We start from the raw sequence: 23,782 nt of genomic DNA on the forward strand, positions 1-23,782 counted from the left end.
AAATTTTCTCACATAATCGATAGCTTTTTCACAGAGAAGTTAAAGTTACATTTTTTTTGACATCAGTTTTAATTGGCCAATCTATTGTTAACGTCAACAGACAGACAGCATAGTACTTTTTGGTGGTTGGGTTGTAATCTACTGAAATGAACAGTGCTAGGAAAGCCTCAAAAAAGAAGGGGTGAGTGTCAGTATTTTATAAATTCTGAGTTGTACCGTTCATTTTATGAAATGATAATTATTGATAGGTGACGCACGCGTTTTCAATAGAAGCTCCTATTTCTCTTAATATTTCCAGAGTACCTTATGTGAATTAATTTTCCCGAAAACTGAATTTTGCGAAAAGGAAATTTAATGATTTTTTTGCTTTAAATTTATACTTTTTTACAAGTGCGTTTACGTAGATGACATAAAAATTGCTGAAGTAAAGTTTTCATACCAGTTGTGTAGAGTGGTGGATAAATGTGGTAGATAAATGTGAAAAAAGAAGCATAAAATCGTTTCAAAGAAGGTATAAAAGATCTAAATAACGAATTACTTTATAATTTAACGGGGAGAAATTTTTGCGAAATTGACAAAAACTCTCGAAATGTGCGAAAATTAATTCGCTCAAGGTGTTATTTTTCTCAAATGAGTAAGTCAGCAAGAAAGATTGTAAAAGTAAATTTAGCTAGAGTATCGTAGAGTAGAGTATCGTAGAGGAGAGGAGAGCTAGATCGTACTTTCAACTTCCTAAAAGTGACCTAAATTGGTTTTAAAATCAAAAACGAAATTTACGCGGCAAGATATTGAATGAAACTATGCGAAAACCGAAAACATTGTGTTTTGAAAATCAGTTCCAGTTGAATGCATACAAGCAGTTTAGCATAGCAGCATCAAAAAAATTATGCTGCAAGAGCTAACATGATGCATGTTTCTGCAGCGAAAGTGGTGATGAGAGGTTTTGCAAACATTTTGTTCTGCTTCAGCTAAACGAAAAGATGCAAAATAGAAAGAATGCTTAGTAGAAAGAAAAATTTAACAGCGAAGACATCTGTCAGAAGAAGGTAGCTAGTTTATTCATATGTCTAGGCCATTCTGCTCAAAATGTGACCTGCATTTTCTGTGCCTTTTCCCAATACGTTAATATTAGTTTTGGCAGGACGTTGATATTTAAATCAACACCTGTCACCGATTTTATGCATGTGTACATTTTAACAGCGTTGCACGCCTATTACATTTTTCGAGTTCTTTTTGTATATCAAAACTGATTGATATTTTGAACAGGTACTGTTTAAAATATGTTGGAGAAAATTGAATAGCATTAGCGATTTCTCATTCACACAATTTGATCCCATAATATGTTAGTTTTGCGTCGATTTCATATTTTAATGTTAAATTCAAAATATTTGAATGGTTAATCAATCTCTTTTTGGCTAGGAAATTTTTGCATGCGAAAACAGGATTCCTAACCAAATCTTTTTTGCTCTCTTTAAAAGACAACGTGCATACCAACTGATTTAATCAAACAATGAATATTATGTGAAATGTTACTGCCATAACGTGGATGTCAGGACTACTTAATTAAAATATTTTGTGTTACATTGACCACGCAGTAACACGCAGCTTAATAACTCTTCCTGAGCTGAACTTGAAGAGTGTTATTTTTGCGACCTTCAACCAACATTTTATTGAAGTGAAGTTTTCAAGTAGATTCCAATTAGGACCTCCGTAAAAAGAACTTGAATTTTTTTAATCAGGAAATTTAAGGAAGTCTAATTTCGCCTTCACATTGGTTAATTAGTTAACCAGTCTGAAATCCACTGAAAGTATTTGCTACGTCTTCAATTTCTACTACAGCTATTAAGTGTATGGATAAGGAATTTTAGAAATATAAGATGATACAAATAAGTATCAAATCAGTCGCTTTAGTTTTAAATTAAGTGAGCAAGCTATCTGTCTTATACAAGTGGTGCCATAAATAGATGTATCGAATCCCTTAATTGACATTAAGTATTTATAATTTATTAAGTAATTAGGCTAATTAAAATTAATTTTTTAAATAAATGTAATTAGGAACACGTTATATCTATGGGAACAAGAGAATATGGTAATATATATAAAGTAACAAAACAAAACAAAATATTTGACATTTGGATCATATTTTTTATTCTGTTGACTGAATGCATCATAAGAGAGAAAGATCTATTTCAACTCAGCAATAGGGATTAAGGGAGAAAAAATCCTTTTATGTTTAATATATCAAAAAAATGGCAGCATCATACAAAAAGCCTACAAGCTTGTTACAATGGGAAAGTAATCGCTGTTCATAGAAATCAACATAAGGTTTGTAATAGATCAACTGGTCGTCCTTGTTCTGTTTTGTGAGTACATTTCAATGCATGTTTTACGAGTTGATAAAGATAGTACATGTGACCTTATAATGGCAAACACTAATATATTTAAGCTGAATGATTTCGATTTTTTGTCTGTATGTAAAATTTTAATGGTTAAAAATGTTTGGAGATGAAAGCTGGCTTGAAACTGAATGGTACAATACTTTAAACATTTGTGGATTATAATTATTACTATTATTATTAAAATTTTTACCCAAGATGACCTCTTTAGTTCCTATTGGTACTGCTATCAACGAGGGTCCTGCTTCTATTTGACCTACGAAAGTCGTGCAAGCACAACAATCGCTCAACTAGACAGCCGCCTAATATTAATCTTATCCTCATGCTAAGCGCTAAGCAGAAAAGATAGATGCAGACTTTTATAGTCTCTGGCATGACTTGGCTGTGGTTTGAACCCAAGAGACCGCTCTACCACAAGACTAACCTTAAACCAAAATGTTGTTTTGATTTTCTTATTTTTTGTCGCGTTAAATTGATACTTCAAATGTTTTGACCGACTGATAGCCTTGTGGTAGAGCGTTCGCTTTCAGTGCGGGAGGTCTTGGGTTCAAACCCTGGCCGAGTCATGCCAGAGACTATAAAAGTGTGAATCTATCCTTTCTGCTTAGCGTTCAGCATGAGAATAGGATTGATATCTTAGGCGGTTGTCTAGTTGAGCGATTGCTGTGCTTCCACGACTTTCGTAGCTTAAATGGGAGCTTTAAATGCGCTAGGACCCCCTTCGCAGGACCCTCGTTGATAGCAGTACCAATAGGAACTGAAGAGGCTATCCTGGGTAAATAATAGTAATAATAATAATAATAAATTGAATCAATACGAACAGAGCAAGAACTTGACTTCTAAGGATTAAAAAAGAGGGAACAGAAGTTTTTATCTGAAACATCGAACTGATATTAATATATAACATGTTTTAAGCACTCTTTTTTCGTTTATACTGCACCGAGTCAGTAAGAAATTGTTAACATTTTAAGGTGATACCAATTTGTTTATATATAGGGGCGTGACACCACGTGAGAAGAATGGAACGTCTAAAGATCTCAAAGTAGGAAAAGGTTAGAGACTTCATCTGTTTTTGATCTACTATTTTGTTTCGTGTTATAAAAACGTCTCAAATTCAAGAAGAGTTTCCGCCTATGCGTTTGCAACAATAGCCTTCTTAATTCAACGGATGTGAAGATTATGAGCAGTTAGTTACTTTTGAAGCTTTTTAGACTTTCCTAATTTTTTTATCGAATTGTTTTAGATTCAGGTCGTGTGAAAGTGTTTGTGAGAGTTCGCCCGTTCTCAAAGGAAGAAAAATCAAGAAAGGATGCTTATCCATACGAAATATCTGAGAACGAAGGCCAGGTACTGCTTTAATATGATCAAAAAATAAAAACGTAGAAAAATAATTAAAAATAAGAAGCGCGTCACACTACAACAATCCCATTTAAAGTAGATGCTACAAAGCTATGAAGAACACTTAAGAAACAATGACATGGAGTATCAAACAATAATGTCTTTGTGGATGTAACGGTGTAGGTAATAAGAATTTCCCGAACTATTGCCTTTATAGCCGTTATCCGATCTGGTCGAAAATCACATATTTTCAATTATTTGAAAAACAGTTCTATTCAATCACACATAAGACTTAACTTACGAGCCTAGAACACCTTTTATTCACACAAGAAACGCTATAGCGTGTCTTGTGGCGTTAGTACTTACGCCCTTTGTGGGTGTGTTACACACAATATGTATTTGAAATTGCTTAAGTTAAAGATACCACAAACTTCACGGAGGATTCATGATGGTGATGGCTTCGCCTTTTCCAGGAAAACTAAACAAGTGGCATAGCACACGGTCACCACCGCTAGATCCACCCGCATAACCGACCTTAACCCTATTCGGTCCGGGGTCTTTCAAACATATTATGACAGTTGCCCCCCCCCCCTCCCCCGTCCTTAATAACTTTTCATAGACTTGTCCAAACATAATCAAACTTTGCACACATATAGCACGCCACAAAAGGAACAAAGTAGTACCTTGTTTTTTTTTGCTTGTTTGTTTTCTGTAAGGTCATCAAAAGTTTGAAATTTGTTTAAATTACCACTATCCACTTAAAATTTAATTACTTTAGTTCTAGAGCGAATTTTTAAATTCTGTTTAAAGTTTCTGAAAGCTAAATAAAAGTTATTAAACATATATTCCGGTTTTTACATATTTCGCTTAACAAAGTCGCCAAAATTGTGGTTTTTCCCGATTTTTGGGTAAAATCCTAAAAAGTCGGGATATCCGATTATCCACGTGTCCAGAAAATATAGAACGATTCTACTTGAAGAAACAAAGTTGTGTTGCAAGTTTCAGGTTTTAGGGACAATCCTAACAAGAGTTATAATACTTCCCTGGTTATAAGGATTTCATAGAGATGTTTAGGTGTAGTTTCGAGTAATAGCCAATATCAAAGCCTCTAAGAGGCATTGGGCCAAAAAATTAAGCACGCAAATAAATATTGAAACTCAGTAAGAGTCATAGCCATACAGCATAGCATAAAGAAGTTATTCAAAAAAACCAGAAGGGGTGGGAGGGGCTATAATACAAATCTAAAAAACTGTAGAAATTACCAACGTAATGAAAGAGCAGCGTTCAATCTTTGCCCAAACACTAAGAAAACCAAGAAACCCTTTTTCGTTTGTTCTCTCGGTTCTCTTATGCCTTGTGCGAATTATTATCTGTTTCGTTAAGTATGATCTATGCAACAACCGTTTTTATCGCTGTTGATAAATATATTTTTGTTGTTGAAAAGCACCCTTTGCATAAGAATCCGTGATTTAACAATTAGACACCAAATTATGACTTCCATTATATTATGAATTTGTTCCCATTTGTATCTTGTGTGTTTGCACTGATTATACCCTGTTCGAAATTTCAGGTCTGAATTTATATTTGTTTTTATAGTTCAAAGTTCTATCTGACGAAAAAGGACATGCTGAAAAGACGTACGCATTCGATCACGTGTTTCCACCAGATAAAACGAATGCTGAGGTGAAACTTATTTGTTTCGTTTGTATAGTCGATCTAAAACAATTCGTAAATGAGCATGCCTATTGAACAAAAATAGAAATCCTAAGTCGTTGTTGTTTTTTTTTAGTGGGATCTTATTTTTATGATTTTTAAGGGCTGGTATTTATTTGTGGTTTTTACTCAGGTTTGCAAGACGCTTACTAGACCACTAGTTCAATCTGCTTTAAATGGATTCAATGGAACATTGATGGCTTATGGTCAGACAGGAGCTGGTGAGAATAAAAACAATCTTAGGATTTATGAGTTCTTTAGATTAAAAATAAACTCTGAAAGTTATTCAGAGTTACTGACAACCTTCATCCATACAGCTAGCCTCCAAACATCTAGCATTCTACAAAGTATTTTTGTGTTTTCAGGGAAAACTTACACGTTGATGTCTGATACTGGTATCACAAAGAGTATGATCGATAGTTGCTTTAACCATATTCAAGATGATTTGAAACATAATTATAAGGTATTTACAACTAAGTATGTGTTAAGTCCTTTAAAGAAGATCAGATGTGGTAGCAGTAGTGATTATATAATATACATTTGTTTTAGGTGACTGTTTCTTATTTGCAAATATATCAAGAGAAAATTTATGATTTATTGGATAACAATAATCATAAAATGGAATTGACAATACGAGAAAATCCCAGAACAGGTAAATAATAACTATACGCAGATTAAAAAATATAAAAAATAAATTTTAAAGGTATACTTTTATAAATCCAAAATGCGGACCATTTGCAGGATCTTTCAAATAAATTTTGAATACGAAAATATTTAACTTATAATATAACTTATAATATTTTATTATAGGAGTTTACGTGGAGAATTTATCTGATTATGTTGTCCGCACACCAACTGAAGTTTTGCAATTCCTAAACGCGGGAAAAAAACGACTAGTTTTTGCTGAAACGAAAATGAATCGAACATCCAGTCGGTAAGCTAAAAAATTATAGAATCAATACATTCTGTGTAACTGACATGTGATTGGTTAAATGTCACTGGTCACATTTTAAGTGACAATCCTACCATGGCATGTTTGAGCCACCTCAGCTAATATTACATTTTAATTTGTTATAACTTCTTAAAAACTGTTAAGTCCAGTTTTACTAATAACTTGAGTTATAAGTTTTCACTCGAGTTATAACTTATAACTTGAGTTATAACCTAAAGGCATCAACTAATCTGGGCATGTCAATTTGTGTCCATATCATGGACCTACGTCACCTCTTTGTTTGTATATCCGAAAGCATGTTAAACCTGCGTTTAGTTAAGTTGAGAAAAGGTTTTTCGAATACAAAATTAATAATACGGTTCGCGAACAAAGCATTTAAGACAGATGAAAAGATAAGGCCTACTTCCTCGATCATTATTAAGCATTCAAACGAAGAATTCACTACAAATCCTGCTAGCTAATTCAAAAGTTAGAACTTGCTACTAAGTTATAATTTATAATTTCAGTTACAAGCTATAAATAAAGTTATAAGTTATTATTGAAGTTATAAGCCGGGAAATAAGTAACAATTTAATATAAGTTGAGGTGGCAAAAATATGCCACCTTAAAATCACGTGTTGATATAGTATGAATCACGTTGCGTCTTTCTAATTGTATTAAAAATGAAATGTGTCTTCTTCTCAGATCTCATGCTGTGTTGCAAATGTTGATTGAACGGACATTGAAAGAGGAGTATGAAGGCATAACAGAAGGTATGTATGTTGTCCGGAAAAAGTTTTTGTGCATCTTTTTTTATCCATAAAACTTATCTTAAATCTTGTTTCCTTTTTTAGAGGAAAAGAAGACGACGAATCCAGATTCATCAATGGTAGCTATTTATAATTATTTTTCTCGAAAATAAATCTGCGATTTTAAGCTATCTTTCTAGTGCCATTATGATAACTGACCTTCAAGGTTAAAGTTTTTCGGATTTCTATCATACTGAGAGAAACATGAGATATGTGGGAATTTTTTTAACAAGTTTTTCATCTGATTAAAAGCTTAACTAGTTGAATTATTATTTTATAACGTTTTTCTGCTGGTAGTTTAACTTATTTCCAACTTGAAAATTATTTTAAAAACATTTTTTGTTGACATTACTTAGGATGAGGAATTTTCATTGGATTTAAATTCTTTTGGTAAAGATGTCATTATCAGAGGGAAACTTTACATGTAAGTATTCTGAAATGGTGTTAGCTGCATGTCAAACTGAAAAGAGATTACCTTGCTTTTACCATTTTTTCAAATATATATTTTTTTAATTTTTGGACGAATATTATGATCATGTTTATACTTCGGATTAATGTAAACACCAAGAGATAAGTGAACCGGATTGTTGTGGTACTAGATGTGCGTACTAACACCTTTACTCTATAACGAAGATTTGAATAAGATACGTTCACTCCACACTAGAGATCCGGATAAGCGGCGACCGCTTGTGAATACTTATAAATTCAAAATTGTAAATTTGCTGGAACTGTACCTTAAAAGTTGATTATAAAAATATATAGAAAAATAATATTATTTTAATAAGATTTGCTTACTGAGCAAATATTTTGAAAAAAATATCTGCACTTAAATTGTGTTTATATCTTTTTACAGATGTGACTTGGCTGGCAGTGAACGAATAAAACGTACTGGTGCATCAGGCGACCGATTAAGCGAGGCACAACATATTAACTCTTCTCTACTGGAGCTAGGGCAAGTTTCCTTATTTTTATTGCTTGGTGGTTTTGAAAATGTTTTCAGGCTACTAGTCGCTATAAGATTCTCGTCGTATGTGAGAGATGAATTATATCCAATTTTTTGATTTAATTTATATTTAGAAATGTTATACAAGCGTTAGCCGATAAAAAGACGAAACATGTTCCATTTCGAAATTCTGTGCTGACGCGATTATTGCAAGAAAGTTTAGGTGGCAATTGTAAAACTAGCCTTATTGTAAGTTAATTCCTGAAATTTTGCCAAAAAATATGCCAACTTGAGAATCTGGGACATTGTTTTCTAATTTTATAGGTTTGTGTATCACCATCAATTCGAGATTCACAAGAAACAAAATGTACGTTGAATTTTGGATCACGAGCAATGAAAGTGACCAACACAGCATATGTTAACATGGAAGTTGATTACAAAAGTTTGTCTGACCAACTATTGAAACAGCTGGAAGCTAAAGGTAATGGTATCAATTATTCATTGCAGTTGTGCTTTTTTTTACCTTATGCAAAAATTTAACTTCCTGCGACAATAAAAAAGGTCTTTCTTACAATACACATATATATTTTAGTAACAGACATACAAAAACTGCACAAAGAAAAAGCACTTTGGAAAGTGCTGCTATAACATATGATTCTTGGAATAGCAAACATTTCTACAGATAGTATCTTAACAATTTTAACCACGCAAGATTAAATTTTTCCAAAAAATTAGCATCAAACTAAGCTAAATATTTCATTGGAATTTTCAGAAGATGTTAAAGCGTTCTTAAAACCGTGTTACACACAGTTCCTACCTTTACTGTGTCTGTGAGCAACTGTTTCTAAAAATTACTTTCTCATGGTCCCCTTCAGCTTTATCTTTTGTAACTAATAATATGGACATTTACATCAACAGCATGTTGCAACATAATGTCCGTGATAAAGAGCATTTACTGGACTATCATTTAAAAAATAGTTCCCTTATGTAGACATAGTTCTATTTTGACTAATTTCGCCCAACTTCAAAAATAAAATGTATTTGATGATCTTGCTATTTCCACAGAATCGCAAATTCACAAGATGAAACAAACATGCGACGAAACTGTCCAGAGAGAATGTGCTGACCTGGTTAAAAAATTGGAACATGCGCAGAATGAATCTGAATCTTTACAGAATATGTTAAACCAAACACATGTGGATGAGGTAAGATGGCGACTGTAAATATTAAATCAAATGTTTTTGGTTATGGTATTTGTAATACATATATTTATTCATAGTTGCAAGCGCTACAAGATCAAATTTATCTCCTTAATAACGAAGTCACAATAAAGAGTGAACAATTGAAGCGAATGGAAGAATCCTTATGTGTTATTGATGACGATATCAAGAGAGATAAAAAAGTTGCAAAATTGTTTATCCAAACGCGAGAAGAACTTGCAAAGAAATTAGAAAACAAAACTGATATTTCCATTCTGTCAAATACATTGAACACATATGTTGACGATTTGCAGAACAAAGTTACGTTGACCGAACATGGTGTTGTGGAGTACCTTCTTAAACTGCAGGAAGATATATCAAAATTGTCGCATACCAGCAATAACATCAAGGACATGGACCAATTATTAGCTGAGTTAAAAGCCCGCCTCGATGCAATGGCGCAACAGATTGGTATGGACAGCCTTGATGGGTTAACTGATAATGGTAAATATAGTTTTTTTTGTAAAAAACATTTCATAAGTAAAATGAAGCGAAAATTCTTTTAAAAGGGCGCTAGTAGGGAACAGCCTGAAGTGGGTAAAAATGAAGAGCGGAATTACGGATTATAAAACAAGTTACTGAAAGGTGCGTAAGTTGTATAAAAAAGAACGATAAAGTCTTACATCAACCTAACTAAACAAGCAAGCAGTGAATTTGTTTTCCAATAACAATCAACAAGTTGTAAGTAAGCAACAGTTGAGCTTGTAAAAGCCAGTAACATTGATATAAACATTAAAAACAAAAGTGTGTATGTTATGATATATATTAAAGTTCTTTTATTTGGTCTGCAGTGAAGCTTTTACACCATATCCTTTTGCGGTGGTGTCTTGTATAACAGAATGTAACTTTGTGTCACATTGTTGTCGTCTATACTATGACTTGATTCTTCAAAGTTATTTCATGACAGGCAATACTGTTGCATTTAGAGGCCTGAAATTGATAAAGTTACTATTTATTTTCAGATTTTCAGATGGTGAGGTACAAACATTTCTTAAAAATCATTTTACAGCAGCTTCATATGACAACACAAAACTGTTTGTTAAAACAAGAAATGCAAAAAATAACAAATGAAAATCATGATTTGATAACACAAATACAAAATAATGAAAAGATAGAGAAAGAGAAGAAACTTATCGTCAAGGACCTCGATGTCGTCGATTCAGTGAAACTTACAGCTTCGAGGGCTGTTCAAACGGAGAGCGAAAACGTTGTCTCAAAAGCAGGTGGACGAAAGCTGGTAGGAACCACGGTCGAAGACGAGGAAAAGGTGGTGACTGAGATTCAAACTGAAAATGTGGTGGAGAATCCTGACATTATGAAAGCACGCGATGTATTTTCTGGTTTTAGTCACACCCTGGATAGAATTGAAACACTGGTTAAAAACGATCGGAAATCGAAAAACTTTGACTCAATAGCTTCGCGATTTGGTTTAACCTCCTATTTACGCGATGATGATCCGATAATGAAAAGAAGTGTCTCTACTTACGAGTACAAATCCGATGATTCGTTTAGTCCATTAAAATTTGGTGCTTCATCATACAAGTCGTTCTCTGGTAGCTCCAATAAGTTGAATACTATCGATAGTTTCGAATCAAAGTATTCTTCAACTGCTCGTGCAGCGAGTCCACTATATCGATCGAGCAAATACGATTTCAATCGTAGCTATGGAGGATCTTCTTTTGAATACAATAGCCCAATTAAAAGTGCAACATCCTTTGATAATATTGCTACTGACACACATTTCAGCAGTAGTTTGTCTGTTATGGGTGATCGACCATGTCTATCGTGTGGTACCAAATCATCCCAACACAATGAAGAGAAATTGAAAACCATTGAATCCGATAAGAAGAATCTTGAAAAAAAATGTCTCACACTTAAAAGTACAATCGACAAGTTGAAGCAGGAGAACGAAGAATACACTTTGTTAATCGAACAATTAACACGCGTTTATCCTAACGATAACAAAGTGCACGAAATAAAACGCAAGTTGCGCACGAAACCAGTAAGAATCGATGGTGCGACACAAACGTTTGATTACGAAAGTAACGGGAAGAAGGCGAAAGATTATAACGGCGTCAAAGTAGCTCATATAAAACCATTGCCGTCGGATACAAGTCGTCCATATTCGTCGATGCTTTCAGAGAGAAGTCACACTTATTCGCCGACGAATATCAACGTCACCTACGACATGAATGAAAATAGTGTTGTGCAACAAATCGACAGTACACAGGGCAGTTACTCTTCACACAACCCGTACAAGTCGCCGTCAACAACTGGGTATAGATCAAACTCCAACCCAAGTAGTCCATACAACCGAAGAAGATATGAGATTCCGACGAGTCCTCTGTCATACCGTAAAAATGACAGTGTTGCATCACGTGGTTCAAACCTTATTGAATTTAGTCCAGTGGAGGACAAAAGCGCAGATAAAACGTACGCCCAACGAAATGTTGGCTCGCCCACAAATTACAGCTCTTCTGTTTTCGACAGGCTAAGAAAGAGTGATAAATACAGTGAACAGACAACTAACAGAAGCAGACCCCAGACGTGGTATGGGTTCTCTCCTGATGCAAAAGAAGCTTCGTATACATCTCAATATTCAGGAGACGGAAGCAGCAGAGGAAAACAAAGTGAGAAATGTTTAAACCTCCCGTCTCGAGATCATAACACTGCTGGTGATGTCATATTTTCGTCGAACACGAGAAGAAGTTCATGGTCTATACCTGACTGGATGAAAACAAAAAAGAAACAACAAGGACATGTCCGACAGTTTATTCAATGAAGAGAAAAACAAACATTAGATTATTGTTGATCTGTTTAATTCGAATATCTCCGTAATCGGAACAAATTTAAGGTTACCGTTTTCTCTTTCATAATTTGAACTAATTTCCCTTCAGTCCCTTCTGAAAAATTATCGGCTTCTTTTTAAAAGAAAAGAAAAGAAAAATCTTTTTTGTAGATTTTCAAAAAGTTTATTTATTTCTTATAGTTAAATAATATTGTAGCAGTTGTAGTATAAATTTATAAATTTGATAGATTTCCATAGAACGAATCTTGTCCTATTTCAATTTCAAGCTGACGCGCTATTAACTTTTAACCAATCAGATTTACTTAACACAATGCAGCAGACGGTTAATAATCTGGAGTTACTCATTTACGGGTTTTATGTTCTTTCTGACATTAAATAAATTACTATTCTCTGCATATTAAAATACAAATTCAAGAAAACTTTTTTATATAATTTACATAAAATATTCCTAATCTACGGTTGACAATCTTTCGTTTTGTAGAGAATGTTCGAAATAGCTCGTCTAAATCACCCTTAAAAAGGGTCAAAGAACGAAATAATACCAGTTTTTTCAAATTATTTGAAAATTAAAGTCGCAAAAACAAGCATTTCATATCAACTAATGGAAAAAAAGCTCAAATGAGCAGGGAGAAGAAGTGCAATCAAAGTATTCCGTATTCGAAAAAATGATTCCAAGATGAGACATTTTCTCAAACGTTTTAACACTTCTTCGTTGATGAAAACTGACTCTTCTCCAGCTCTTTCAGCCGTTTCTTTATCTGTCTTTTGCGAAAAAACGAAAGGCAAGAGATTGAGAATTTCTCTTTTTTCCGATATTGCAAAAGCATATTATCCAGATTCTCCATATCCATTGAGAAGTCTAAAAAAATAATCGAAATAATCGGTGTTATGGATATGCGGATATAAGAAGTTTGATGTGTTCTGGAAACTTATTTTGCAACTTCTCTTTCAATAATGACTGCAAACAACCTTGTGAATTGTCTATTTTAGGAAATATCACTTTTCCATTTCACCCCAGGCAACCCACGTAAATGAATTGGCAGATATAATTTTAATTGGCTGATAGCCGAAATAAAATATTGGCCTTCTACCATCTTGATGTTGTCTCAAGTAACAAAACTTATTTCGAATTTCACTTCAAGAAAATTTATTAATTATGCATGGACCATTTAATTCTATACCGTACTTTCTTATTAAAAAAACAAAACAGGGATGCTATTTCAAAGGAGCGTTTATTTAAGAGAGGGCGTTATTAAAAAAGTTTATTTGAGGCGGGCATTACTTAAGGAAATACGGTATATTGTCAAAAATCAAGTTTTCTTGCTACGCCCAATTAATAAAGAAAGTCAACAATTGTCAACAATAACTTGCCAATATTGTTGAGGTCGTCGTTAGCTTGACCACATGGACTCATTCGTCTCATCAAACCCGGGCTACTGATATCAGACATGGAAGATATGTCAAACTCTGAACTTGTTGCGTCTGTGGTTGATTCACCGTCATTCATCAACCAGTGTGCAACGGTATCCGTTTGCACTGATCTGAAATGCAACGAATTAATTTTTCATACTTTTTCTTTCCTTAAACACAATTGCAGCATTCTGTTTAAGGGTTTCATTATAGTAAGCTTAAAAAATAAAAAATAAATAAGATTTTTCTCGAATAAATGAGTATATTTCAGCCACTCATTCAGCAAATATACTTGGCTTCATTTTTTTGCATTCGCATTAGCAAGCTATTGGAATAGTTTACAATATTTGAATGTTACTAAAATCACTTTTGTTACTTACTTCGTGATCGATGCAGTACTTTTTTTCTTTCTTACTGTGGGCGTTGAGGTAGATGGCGTTAAACCTGAAGGCGTAAACACTGATGTTGTCTCAGATCCATAAGAAGAATTATTAGAAATTGCTAGAAGAAAATAACTTTTTGTTTAGTCATTTATGACAACACAAAACATTAATACAATGTAGACAATTGAAATTGAAATCATACCTGGAAACCTGTCAGCATAACTGTATTTTTTAAATGGACTGGTGTAACTCTATAACACAAAGTCAATAGGTCTTATGGATAAGAAGATACAGAAGAAGATACAATATAAGGCGAGTCAGTTAGACTGTGAATTTCTTAGGTAAAGTTAAATTCGTTAAGTCAATATTTATTTAGACATTGCTTTTTTTGAGTTAAGAAAGGATTATAAAAGGAGTTTTTATTTATGTATAAAAATGTTGATGATCTAAATGCAATGAACCTAATTGTTTTTTTAGTGTTAAAGTCATTCATAAGCTCTAAAATTGGTAAATACTTTCAACTCTATTTGATACTTTGACCATTTATTACTTTAAGCAAATATGCGAATCAAATGTGCACTGTGTTAAAATTTATAATTGTGTGTTCTTTAAACCTAACATAGAAACTCATTCGCCCTGTCTCAATAAATTTAAAAATTATGTACAAGTCTTACCTGATGGACTGCTCCACTGGAACTGGTTGGCAATTGCGCACAACTTGCTGAAGATGACAAGGTTGATCTTGACGTTGTCAATCTCTTCATGGAATTTTGTGACAGCTGTTTAAATTCTTTTGTCATGTCAACTGACTCGTTGTTCATCATGACACATGATAACACTGCTTCCAATCGGATCTTCTCTAATTTCGTTAGTAGTAACTCTTTCTTAATTTCAGCATTTTCGATTGCAGCCAATGTTATATTTTCTCTTCGTTTCTCTTTCTTTCTTTCTCTTTTTTTATCTTCAAATATTATTTCTTCTTGATTTGTATTTTGCCGAACCTCAATTTTTGTTTTTATTTCACCTTCTTGCACGATTGATGGTGTGTTCTGTTCTCTATCACTACTGCTATTCATCACACCTTGATTAGAGTCAGTACTTACTTCACCTAACGTTTTAACTTCGTTTGGAAAACTTCTAACAGAGGTTAAAAATTCATTACGTAGGTCAATCTTTACGTCATTGTTATTTTTATCTTCCGCTTGTATACACTGCTTCTCATACAGTTCTTCGGGTTTCGTTGTAAGTGAGATGGTCGTAGATTCTAAATCTAGGGCACCAGCTATAGCTTTAGCGTCTTCCCTGTTAATCATTCCTTTGGAATCATCCATAAACAGTACTGGTGTCAAGCAATCTCTTTCTTGCGTTTCATCTTCATCTCCAATTTCTACATTTAATTGTTCTCTTGCTGTCAACAGATCGTCTTCTAACTCCCTCTTAAATTGTAATATGAGATCGTAACATGTTTTTGTACTTGAGAACTCCTCATTAATATCCGCTTGTTCATTACTTGCTAGCTCTTCAAACTGACGAAGTAAAGCCTCGTATTTAGTCTTCACTTTTCGTAATGATTTTTTGGCATACTTAGTATCCTTTTGGAAAAAATGTTCATATTCGGAGTCCAGACTCGAAGTGGAGACTCTATTACGCATCTTACCGGTGCCACTTGATGATCTTCTGGAAAAACTATCAATCTGAGCGTGACTTGTGTCATACAACCTTCGTTTTGTTCCACACAAACCATTATATTCTTCTGATGGTGATTGAAGTATTTTAGCTACTTTAGTTTTACCATCATTACCAACTGTAGCAGAACAGAATTCAAACGAACATGTGTTATTTGACAGTGTCTGTTCACTGTGTCCCTGCGTATATTTTTCATCCATTTTATCCTTTATATCTTCATTATCTTTATTATCCTCATTATTTTTTGTTATCTTAGATGTTCCATCAATATAATCCATATTCGAGCCTATCGTTATTGGTTTGATGTTATCAACTTGCATAATCTTCTTACTTTCTAAGTGCACGTTTCCAGTTGTATCTGTATTTGTCATGGCAACCTTTGCATTGCCTTTTGCATCATCTAATGTAATGTCTCTCGCATCATCCATCGTAATAGGGAACAATCCATCCATCGTAACTTTTGTCGCCTCTTTTATTGTACCGTACCTTGCATTATCCATCGTATCGTCTGTTGCATTATCTAACGTGCACTTCCTCGCATCATCCATTGTGAAATTTGTTCTATCATTTATCATACCGTCTGTTGCATCATCCGTCGTAACTTCTGCAACGCATGTTGTATCATCTACTATACTATATTTTATATCATCTTTCGTGCAGTCTGTCAGATTCTTCATTGCACTGTCTGTTTCTTTATCCATCGTAGGACCTGCCATATCGTTAATTGTACCAAATGTCGCATCATCTATCGTAGCACTTTTCGTATCATTTATCGTACCCCTTGTCGCATCATCCATCGTAACATTTGTTGTATAATTTTTCGTACCCCCTGTCGCATCATCCATCGTAACATTTGTTGTAAATTTTATCGTACCCACTGTCGCATCATCTGTCGTATCTTTTATTGCACCCTCTGTCGCATCATCTGTCGTATCTTTTATCGCACCCTCTGTCGCATCATCTACTATAACGCATGTTGTTCTATCTACCATGCTATATTTCATATCATCTTTCGTACAGTCTTTCATATTCTCGATTGCACCGTCTGTTTGTTCATCCATCGTAGGACCTGTCATATCGTTTATCATACTGACTGTCGCAACATCCACTGTGACATCTTTCGTATCATTTATCGTACAGCCTGTCATATTCTCTATTGCGCCGTCTGTTTCTTTATCCATCGCAGTGTCTTTGGTATCATTTATCGTACTGTATATAATATGATCTTTGGCCTTATCGATTGTAATGTCATTTTCGTAACTTATCACGGTTGTTAGTCCATCTATGGTAGAGCAATCTTCTGTCTTTAGTGAAATTATTTCTAGAATGTGATCATTATTTACTGTCTGAGTGCTATTATCAAACGTGTTTTGTCTGGAAAGATTAGCAATATTGACAAATGTCCCTGTTTGTGGCTTAGTTCCTCTTTCATCGTTGTCCATGTCATCTTTTGAGTCGAGTAAGTCAGTCTGCAATGAGATTTCCATTGTTTGTCTGAAGTCAGTCTGCAATCCTGGAGATGATGTATCTGTCATTTTAACCACATAGTCTTCGATTTCTGCAACAATACTGATGTCCGTGGTGTCAATATTTGAAATGTTAGTATCTATGACGTCATCTTCTTTTTCATATATATTTTTTGCATTAAAAGAGTTACTTTGCTTAACTAAGTTACTATTTTCTTCGGAATATCCTTCAGTTTTATTTAAGTCATCAATTATTGCAATATTGTCTAACGATTGATTTAGTAATACGTCTGTATCACTTTGAGAATTTTCTTCGGTCAATACGCTTAATCTTCTTGCTTGATGCTCTTTCTTTGGTGTACTTTCTTCTGAACTTGTTTCTTGCTCCAAATGGTGTGCAAGTTGTTTTCTCATTATTTTGTCTCTTAAATGACGAAGATTTTCCTTTTCTTGCTTATATGCAGATTCTAAGGGGAAAGATGAAAATATACAGGAAAATAACAGTTAGAACAAAGATACTAAATATTTGCGTGGTAAGTTTGAATTTATGTTTGTAAAAAAGGATCCTGTTAAAAGCACTTTGAAGGGAGTTTGAATAGATACAATATTGCAATAAACACAACCAACCTAGTTCTTTTAGTTTTGTTGTAAGATACTCAGACAAAGATTTGTAGTCAATCTAAATTATTAAATGGAAGAATTTGCAGCATCAGAAATGTATTGTCAACCATCGAATGCTGGTTAAAACGTTTATGTATACGTTGTTATACCCTATTACAAAAAGCCTGTAATTGTACACTATATACTGTTGTACTAACAACAAAATTATCAAAATGTGATAACTTCACTTTAATATTATTACGCTATACCTTTTGTGATTTTCGTCTCTTGGACAACGGATTCTTAAACCAATGAGAATCTGTGCGTGACTATAAAATAAAAAATATATCTGAAGCTACATCAGCGCTTGTCGTCCAGTGAAAAGTGCTTTTTAAAGCTTATGTTGTGCGAAGAACAAGTTGATTTCATACAAAGGAGCTTACAAATTTGTCTAGGAAATTGTAGCTATATTTCGTTTTGAAAAATCTTGATTGGTTCTTAAGAATTAGACCTACAAATTTCACAAGTTATGCAAGAAATCATTAACTATTTCGAAGTGAGGTATTGGATTTGACAGTTTTTAAAAGGCACATATGGTTAAAAACTTTTTAGGCTATTCATTTTGGCGTTTTGAGAATTTTACAGTAATTTCAATTTTTATTTACTATAATTACGCTCAAGAACAGAAGTTACATGTTTTAGAAATAAGTTCATACTGCGCATAATTAGCGAAACTTTAAAGAAGTACATCCTGAGAATCCATTAGGGTTTTGGCGGGAAGTAAATTTTAACTTGCTTTTAGGATTTCATTTTACTTTCATTCAAAAGAAAGCTGTTCTTACCTTCACATTTAGTCTGGATGACTTCATCACCAACATTGCTCGCTGTCCAAAATTCAACGAACATTTTGTTTCTTTGAGATCCTCTTGTAATGGTGAAACGCAAATCTGAAGAAAAAATGAAAAATAAAGATTAATTTAAAAAAAGTAAAAACAATTAAAAAGAAAAGAAAATATTTGGCATTTTTAATGTTTTTTGTAAAGGGTAGATGACATTTCAACACAAAAGCATAGAAATTATAGTATCATTAAAACATTAACGCTGATCATTTTTACCATCATGTTTGCCTTACAATTACCACCAAAACTTTCTTTCAATATCCGAGTTAATGTCGAGTTGCGAAAGGGAATGTGAGGAGTATCTGGCGCAGCCAATGCGTGAATTACATTTCTAAATATTGAAGTAAAAAAAAGAATCATAAACAAATAATAATAATGAATAAAGCTCATAGGGATGTAGCTGTTTTATGAAGATAGTTTTTGTGGCTAAAAATGTAGTGTAATTTTACGTAAAGTTTACATTTTCAGCAAAAATCACTAGAGATTTACTTATGTTGGTAAGTCTAAAAAGTAGAAGTAAACTCACCCTAACTCTAGTAATGAGGTGTTTATATACTTTGCCTCGTCTAATGTTTTTCCTGATACCATTGTTTTCTTTAAACGTTCTGAACCAGCAAGATCACATCTATAAATAAATAAAGTTGGTAGAATGTAAGTGCAAATTAAGATTAATCAAGAGTTTAGTCACAGTAATATATTTATTGGCACGAAGTTAAAAGCAATTCTATGAAACAAAAATATTTATTACAAGTATAATTTTCCTTTAGTTTCTGCGTTGACAGTTGAAGATGGATCGAATGGCTGAAAAGAAAAACCTTAAGTTATTTTTTGTACAGCCGTTTAAAAATAACATTCTTGCGCGCAGATTATTTAGTCTTAAAACTGGTATGAATAACTAGTTTATTAAAAATAAAAAATAAAACTTTCAAATCGGATATGTTTGGTATACCTCATAAGAATTTGTTTGTGATGGCTTCTTGGTTTTATACACAGTTATTATACACAAAGCATGTGACCTGTCAAAAAAAACATGATAAAAATTAGCTACAACGAAAGTTGAGAGAATGGAAGCCATCTTTCGGCCGTCATGCTTGAAAAGAGGATTGAGGTTTATATTTTATGTTGTTAGCTTAATAATTTGAGGAATATGCAATGTTAGCTTAATAATTTGAGGAATATACAATGTTTCTAGGAGAGTCCAAAAGAACGCTCCTGAGGTGATCTCAAATTTAAGCTGCAAAAATCAATTACATTTCTGCCCAAATAGACAGCGATCTTTTGTTGGGATCGAACCATGTTCTTTTGGGCTCAAGTCAATGATCTAACGACTGAGTTACCAAATTCTAGGCATGATAATAATCAATAATAATACCCCAGACATTTTAACGATTTACCAATACATTTTCCATCTGAAAAAACATTCTTTGTTAATTCTATAATATGATGTTGAAAACTCATTAAAATACAAAATGTCTAGGGAAGGTATCCCGCAAACCTGCTTGAAAAGCGAACCATTTTTGTTTCCGCAACGATTAATTTTCTTCTTCCAATTTGTAGCAGGTTTTTCACTTCCTGAAAGTTTTCTATTTCTTCAACTGTTAAACCTTCCACAATTATGCCTAAACAAACAACAAATGAAAATAAACAAAAAGAAAAACAAACAAAAAGTAAGACTGTTATTTATGTTAGAATGTCACATCACGTCGCCTAATACTGTTTCTATACTAGGTTCACGTAATTTGAACTTAATAAAAGTTACTTGCTGATTTTACAGAGTCATAATTTATATATTTACATCCAAACTCATAAAATTTGCTAATTGTTGCTGTCGTCAGCATGGTCATTCTTTTTGTATTTTGGAAGTTATTGCCTACAATTACCATCAGATCATACAGTTATTTACATTACAGTGAAAAGAAACTTGGGGGTGACAAATTGACTAAAAATCTCTGCCTTTAAAAAATGTAGAATTTACTCAGCACCAGCACAATAACGTCATACATACCTTCCTGGGGATGTTCGCGTAAAATCAACGCTCCAGCTTGGTTGTTAAAAAGTAGGTCGTATATTCGATCTTGATATATTTGCAAGTATGAAAACGTCACTCTGTAGGAGAACTCTGTGCACTTGGCGATGTTGTTTAGCAACTTTTCTATTGTTTGAGGAATCAATCCATCATCTGAGAGAACTGTGTATGTTTTCCCTTTAAACAAACAAATGACAAGAATAAAAAAATTCATCTTCAAACAGAGGTTACAATAAGTTTGTTCAAAAACACGTCCATTGTCTGACAAACAAGACAATAAGAATATACCAAATTTTTGTAATTGAACTTTCTGGCAAGTGGAATTTGCCTTTGCTTATTGATGCAGAGTCTGTGGTTTAGACTAGGAGTTGACAGTACTAATGATTTATAAAATGAGAAAGTAATAACAAAAAATGACAATGTAATGTCACGCTGTAAAAAGTAAAAGAAAAGGTCTACAATAATTACAAATCTGAAGCTATCAATGTTACCTGTTCCTGTTTGTCCATACACCATGAAACTTCCATTACCTCCTGACAGAGCTGTTGATATCAATGGTTCACAAATGACATCACAAACCTAACATAAGAAATTATACGGATACTTATCATTATGTTTTTGATTGGTAATCAAGACAAAATGTTTTGTAAAAAATACATCTTTGTTGAAGTGTTTTTTGGCAACACCACTACAAAAAAAAGTAACCTTGACTAATTAAGGTTTAAGGCTTTCTTGGTTTATTTTTGTCCTTGATTGCCATTCCCACTCATTATCAATTAGTTAACCCTGTTTGTTTGCCAAGGAAATCCCAGTCTTTTTTTCCAGCAAACAGTTTGAGTGCTGAAGGTTAATGACTATCGATGAAAAAGTGGAAAATTATTTGGCGAGACATAATAGTTTTCACGAGGCCCCAAAAATGAAAATTTTAAAATTGAAATAGTACAATAGACAGGTATAATTTAACAGCGAACAAGAAAACCAAAATTTAGTCTCGGGGTAATTAAAAATGGGTACAATTTAGCACTTGCTACCAACGTAAGAACAAAACAAAAAACAAAAGAACGTAAAAAGATTTGCTTACGTCTGCATTATTTGCATTTTCATCAAACACGTGATCAAATATGTATCTTGTTTCATTCTTCTCATCCTTCACAATTAACTGTGATAAAAATGATGTCAGTGGGTGGGTCATAGTGGGTTGTAATTTTTATACGCCTAAAACACTTTGAAATAGACCCTAACCTCTTTGTCCTTAGTCGAAGATAATGTAGATGACGTCACTGTTTCACTTTTTGATGGAAATGGTCTAACACGAACATACACGTTAACGCGAGATTTGTCTAGAAATTGTTAAATTATTTAAAAACAACAAGCAAGCAATCTCGACCCCAGCACCTTTTACTAGAACTATCAGAAAGCGCAGCGCCGTTGAGAAGCAAATAGTCCTGGGGACGAGGTTGACAAACAAGCTAAAAAATTGGAATCTCTTTTAAGAGAAAATTAACTTAACGCTAATAGCGTACCTGTTTTTGTTGCTTCTGTATCCATTTGAATTCGACTTTAGCTGTGGACAAGATGTCTTTCACAGTTAAAAGCTTCTATCTACCAAAATAAAATTATTTTAATACGTAATTTGCTATTGAAATGTGCAAACGTAATTATAATTAATATAATGTATAAGTCGCCTTTAGTAGTTTATTTAATAAGAATAGACGGAGTTTTTAAAACATGTCGAAAAGGTTGCTTCCTTCTCTTAATTCAACCACGTTAAACGACATTATACATACGTAAAAATATTATCTAAACGCTAAAAGATTTAGCATATCTACCGTTTTATTGACACCGATGTTAAGCTATGTTTACACTAGATTATATTACGACAGACATGTTTACATTGCAAGCGTTTTTATATATATAACAATAACTGACGTAAAAAGTAAACAGATGAAGTCGGTTTATCAAGTAAATGAAGTAAACAAACAAGATATTGGAGTGTCTGGATTGTCATATGCTTTTAAAAATTTGTCAACAAAGGTTAACGCCCCTTTTCAACATTTTTTGATGTCGTTACGCCCTTTTTGAAGTTCTTTCGGAATAAGAACTTTTTAATATAATTATTAAGTAATTTCTTTTTAATTTTTTATTTCAATGTTTTGTTTCAACTAGTTAAACCAATTAAAAGTATATTTTGTTTTGATTAGCGCGAGCTTTCATGATACCAGAACGTTAGTACGAAATAATTCGTCTATAATTTGTTGTCATCCCAACATGTGGTCAAAACTGTCCCCTTGTTGTGTTATGTACAAACAAAAATAATCTTTGGTTATTTACTATTTAAAAGATTTAATATGATCATTTAGTTTGTTGGTCCATACTTTTTTTACTCTTAGACATTGTAACTTAGATAATCCTTTATTACACACTTGTGCAAAGTCTGTGTTTTTACTCACTTTGGCAAATGGTGTAAAGATACCATTTTTAATTATAAGATACTAATAGATGCTGTGGACATGTAGCTTAGTTTCAAACATTTATTTGTAGAGCAAAGATGGTAGCTTCGATTGGCGCGAATTTCTTTAAAATACAGTTGATAAAAAGCGTATTGGTTTTCACTAAATGTGAATTTCTTAACTTGTGACTGATTCTGAGCTTTAACATTTTTAACAACTTGTATTCAATAAAAAAATGTGTATTTCTTTAAGCGAGTGATATTTGTTTAACAAAACAAACTTTAACAGCAAGCAGAATAGCATGAAATCGCAAACTAAATCCTGCACTGGTGTGAAATAAAATCAAAATAACAAAGTCTTGCGATAGAAAAACCCGTTTTTACCTTGTCATGTTCCTTACTAACATTCATAAAAGAAATTACGTAGACAGCAACAACAACAGCGACATTATTTCGACATATTCTGTAAACTTTTTCTTCTGTTATATTCTTTTATTTTTTTCAAACACATTTCGAAGAAACAATTTGCACCTGCCTCGCAAGAAAAAAGATAAAACTTATTATTTCCGATGAAAAAATGTTTTGTTAGCAGCTAATAATAATAATAATAACTGATAACCAGCCAGATGTTTAGATTTTTAATTAATACACTTTCTTGCATAAAA

General features: G+C 33.2%; 2 protein-coding genes across 3 annotated transcripts; one reads left to right on the forward strand and one right to left on the reverse strand.

Moving 5' to 3' along the window:
- LOC130645736 (kinesin-like protein KIF3B) lies at positions 1-12,242 on the forward strand. Of its 2 annotated transcripts, none has more exons than XM_057451823.1 (17): positions 1-181; positions 3,393-3,448; positions 3,640-3,743; positions 5,331-5,417; positions 5,581-5,668; positions 5,813-5,910; positions 5,997-6,099; positions 6,258-6,381; positions 7,084-7,151; positions 7,233-7,267; positions 7,544-7,611; positions 8,041-8,139; positions 8,265-8,379; positions 8,455-8,611; positions 9,196-9,335; positions 9,410-9,833; positions 10,352-12,242. In XM_057451823.1, the coding sequence occupies exons 1-17, from the start codon at positions 147-149 to the stop codon at positions 12,169-12,171; spliced, it is 3,621 nt and encodes a 1,206-aa protein (XP_057307806.1). In that variant the 5' UTR covers positions 1-146; the 3' UTR covers positions 12,172-12,242. The 2 variants fall into 2 exon arrangements, with proteins under 2 accessions (XP_057307806.1, XP_057307805.1); XM_057451822.1 differs by lacking the exon at positions 1-181 and adding an exon at positions 217-1,046.
- LOC130645735 (kinesin-related protein 7-like) lies at positions 12,146-23,760 on the reverse strand. The gene is made up of 19 exons (XM_057451820.1): positions 23,502-23,760; positions 22,192-22,270; positions 21,911-22,008; positions 21,750-21,827; positions 21,160-21,247; positions 20,648-20,845; positions 20,138-20,261; positions 19,592-19,658; positions 19,391-19,443; positions 19,169-19,267; positions 18,859-18,973; positions 18,586-18,690; positions 18,013-18,072; positions 17,771-17,822; positions 14,666-17,610; positions 14,194-14,242; positions 13,989-14,109; positions 13,570-13,739; positions 12,146-13,057 (listed from the first exon to the last, which is right to left on the reverse strand). Exons 2-19 carry the CDS (start codon positions 22,214-22,216, stop codon positions 12,897-12,899), a joined length of 4,608 nt encoding a protein of 1,535 aa, XP_057307803.1. The 5' UTR covers positions 22,217-22,270; positions 23,502-23,760; the 3' UTR covers positions 12,146-12,896.
- Between the last annotated feature and the right edge of the window lie 22 nt (positions 23,761-23,782).

Source organism: Hydractinia symbiolongicarpus, chromosome 5 (assembly GCF_029227915.1).
Source record: "Hydractinia symbiolongicarpus strain clone_291-10 chromosome 5, HSymV2.1, whole genome shotgun sequence".
Classification (NCBI taxonomy): Eukaryota; Metazoa; Cnidaria; class Hydrozoa; order Anthoathecata; family Hydractiniidae; genus Hydractinia; species Hydractinia symbiolongicarpus.